Source organism: Sardina pilchardus, chromosome 18 (assembly GCF_963854185.1).
Source record: "Sardina pilchardus chromosome 18, fSarPil1.1, whole genome shotgun sequence".
Classification (NCBI taxonomy): domain Eukaryota; kingdom Metazoa; phylum Chordata; class Actinopteri; order Clupeiformes; family Clupeidae; genus Sardina; species Sardina pilchardus.
In genome coordinates, this window is record NC_085011.1 from 16,885,048 (window position 1) to 16,887,547 (window position 2,500).

Here is a 2,500-nt window from a genome sequence, read left to right on the forward strand (position 1 = left end):
CCAATATGCTGCTGAGCCCCATCAGAGGAACTGAACAGCACTGCACCAGGCTGTGTCTATACCAGCCTCCATATCAGCCGCACGTCTGGAGTCAGTCAAAGCCTCTCCTTTTCATTCCACGTGAAAGCATGACTGGGTTTCAGAGATGCGCTTGGACATGTGAAAGTTGGGTTGGGCGAGGTGGGGGGATGCGTTCGGGTGAATTCAGGTCAGTGGTAGAAATCGCTATTCTGCTTTTTACATGCTTATTATACCTTTCGAGACAAGGGCACGTAATTTATTCCCTGGCTGGGAGCATCCGGCCTTTTTTTTTCCGGATGCAGGATTTTATAGTGTTCATTAAAAGGTTGTAAAGCATGCGGCTGCTTTTGAATCTTTATCATAAAATGTGTTTTAATATTGGCAAAGTGAGTCAAATTATTACCCAAGTCGCCGTGTCTCCAATTACTCACCAGAAAGAGACATATATCTGATTATTACAAGTCCACTGTAATGATTTTTATTAATTGAATCAAGGAAGATTTCGGCCAAAAAAACGGGTTTTATAATGTGTCTGGGTGCCATAAAACACACATAAAAGGTCTGCCGCCGAGCTACAGGCGGAAAGAAATGCATTTAGCCGTCTCGGCTGCCGTGGAGCTGATGTGACGGTCCCTGTTTGCACACTTAACATAATTGTTCTTTTGCATCCTCGCCGGGCCGTTACTAAACTATTGTTTCAAGGTGGCGCGGTCACCAGAAGGTCAGAGCACATTATCAAGATTGAAACGGCACAAAAGCGCCTTCTTGTATACGATGGCCTCAGAGGCATCGAACACATCAAACACGTCGAAACGAAATAAAAGAGCTGGCACTTACAATCAGTCAGTATTCACTGCTCACAGCTATTTTGTTTGTGTGTGTGTGTGTGTGTGTGTGTGTGTGTGTGTGTGTGTGTGTGTGTGTGTGTGCGTGTGTGTGTGTGTCTCTCTCTCTCCCTCTCTCTGGTGCCCTCCAGCTAATGGGCAGTGGAATCCCTGGGGGCTGTGGAGTGGCTGCTCCAAGTCGTGTGACGGCGGGTGGCAGAAGCGGGCGCGCGTGTGCCAGGGGGCGGCGGCCACGGGCCAGCAGTGCGACGGCACCGGGGAGGAAGTCCGCAAGTGCAGCGACCAGCGTTGCCCAGGTAACCCCTCGGGGTAATTGAGCCCTGAGAGTCAATTAACTTGCGAACGGCCAACAAGAGAGCGAAAAAAGAGTGAGACGCTGAATAAAAAAAAAAGAGAGCGAGCACGTGAAGATAATTATCTCTTTTTTTCTCTCTCTCCCTCTCTCTCTCTCTCTCTCTCTCTCCCTCTCTCTCTCTCTCCCTCTCTCTCTTTCTCTGTTTTTCTCTGTGTGCTTGTCAGAGTCTGCAGGGTATTATTATTTGATATGGGAAAGCAGCACCCCTAGTTTGGGAGGGCGGGTTCTGACGGAGCCTCCATTGCTTTTGATTCGGCGCGTAGCAGATGATTAATTTCTCCCCGTAAATGACGGCATTGATTCTCCCTCTTTGACAGCGCTCCCACGGAGACGGCGCCTCGCGCCGCCGCAAACGCAATAATGAGGCGCTGGAGTTTTGCTCGCTGTCACTCTCCCAAACAGATTGGGCGCAGTTCTGCGTTTCTAAGATAATCAACGTCGCAGTGAGCCAGCAGAAAAAGCTGGATACATTTCCAAACGAGCAACAATCGTTGTTATTGAAGGTGTTATTGAAGGTGTCCAGGACATTGTCATGATTTTATCCCTTAAACTTTTTCATTTAAGTGAACATTTAAAAGCCTGCTTACTGATAGTGTTGCACACAGTTTAGTACAGATGTCCTCCAGAGAATAGCATGTAACGTATAAGTTTGGCCAAAGCACTCTAACAAGAGACGGAAGAGCCGTGGTGTACTGGTTGAGCAAGGCACCTAACCCCTCACTGCTCCCCGAGCGCCGCTGGTTGGGCAGGCAGCTCACTGCTCTGGGTTGTGTGATTCACCTCACTGTGTGTTCGCTGTGTGTTCACTAATTCGGTTAAATTGGGTTAAATGCAGAGAACTGAATTTCCCTCACGGGATCAAAAAAGTATATATTCTATTCTATTCTATTCTAAGAGACTGTAGCCTGCTCCTACACAAAGTCTCACAGACGTCCTCCGCAAATGAAAAAATGTTTTGTGCTGAATGTAGTTTGAGCAAGGACAGCGTTTTGTGCTGTGTGAGTTTCGCACAATTACAAAGTTTTGTGTATTGTGAGGTTTGCACAATTACATAAAAAAGGTCCTATTATGGTGGCCGGTAGAAACCTGAAGGAGATAAAATATCTGTTCAGGGTTCTGGCAGTCACATCCATATTCTATAATCCTGCAGGTGTGGGCAAGGTCTTCTCTTTCAATCAAGAGCGCTGAGCAGTCAGCGTGCGGTTTGGGTGGCGTGGATCTGCTCCGCTGCTTTTGTTGTAGTGACCTCTCTCCGTCTCGCCCGCCATCTGCCCCTCTC

General features: G+C 47.8%; 1 protein-coding gene across 1 annotated transcript in view; it reads left to right on the top strand.

The window, feature by feature from the left end:
- adgrb3 (adhesion G protein-coupled receptor B3) overlaps nt 1–2,500 on the top strand; it is a 161,197-nt gene that overhangs the window by 80,484 nt on the left and 78,213 nt on the right. Inside the window, 1 exon segment of the mRNA XM_062519914.1 lies at nt 998–1,162. Within this exon segment, the coding sequence (XP_062375898.1) occupies nt 998–1,162 (165 nt within the window).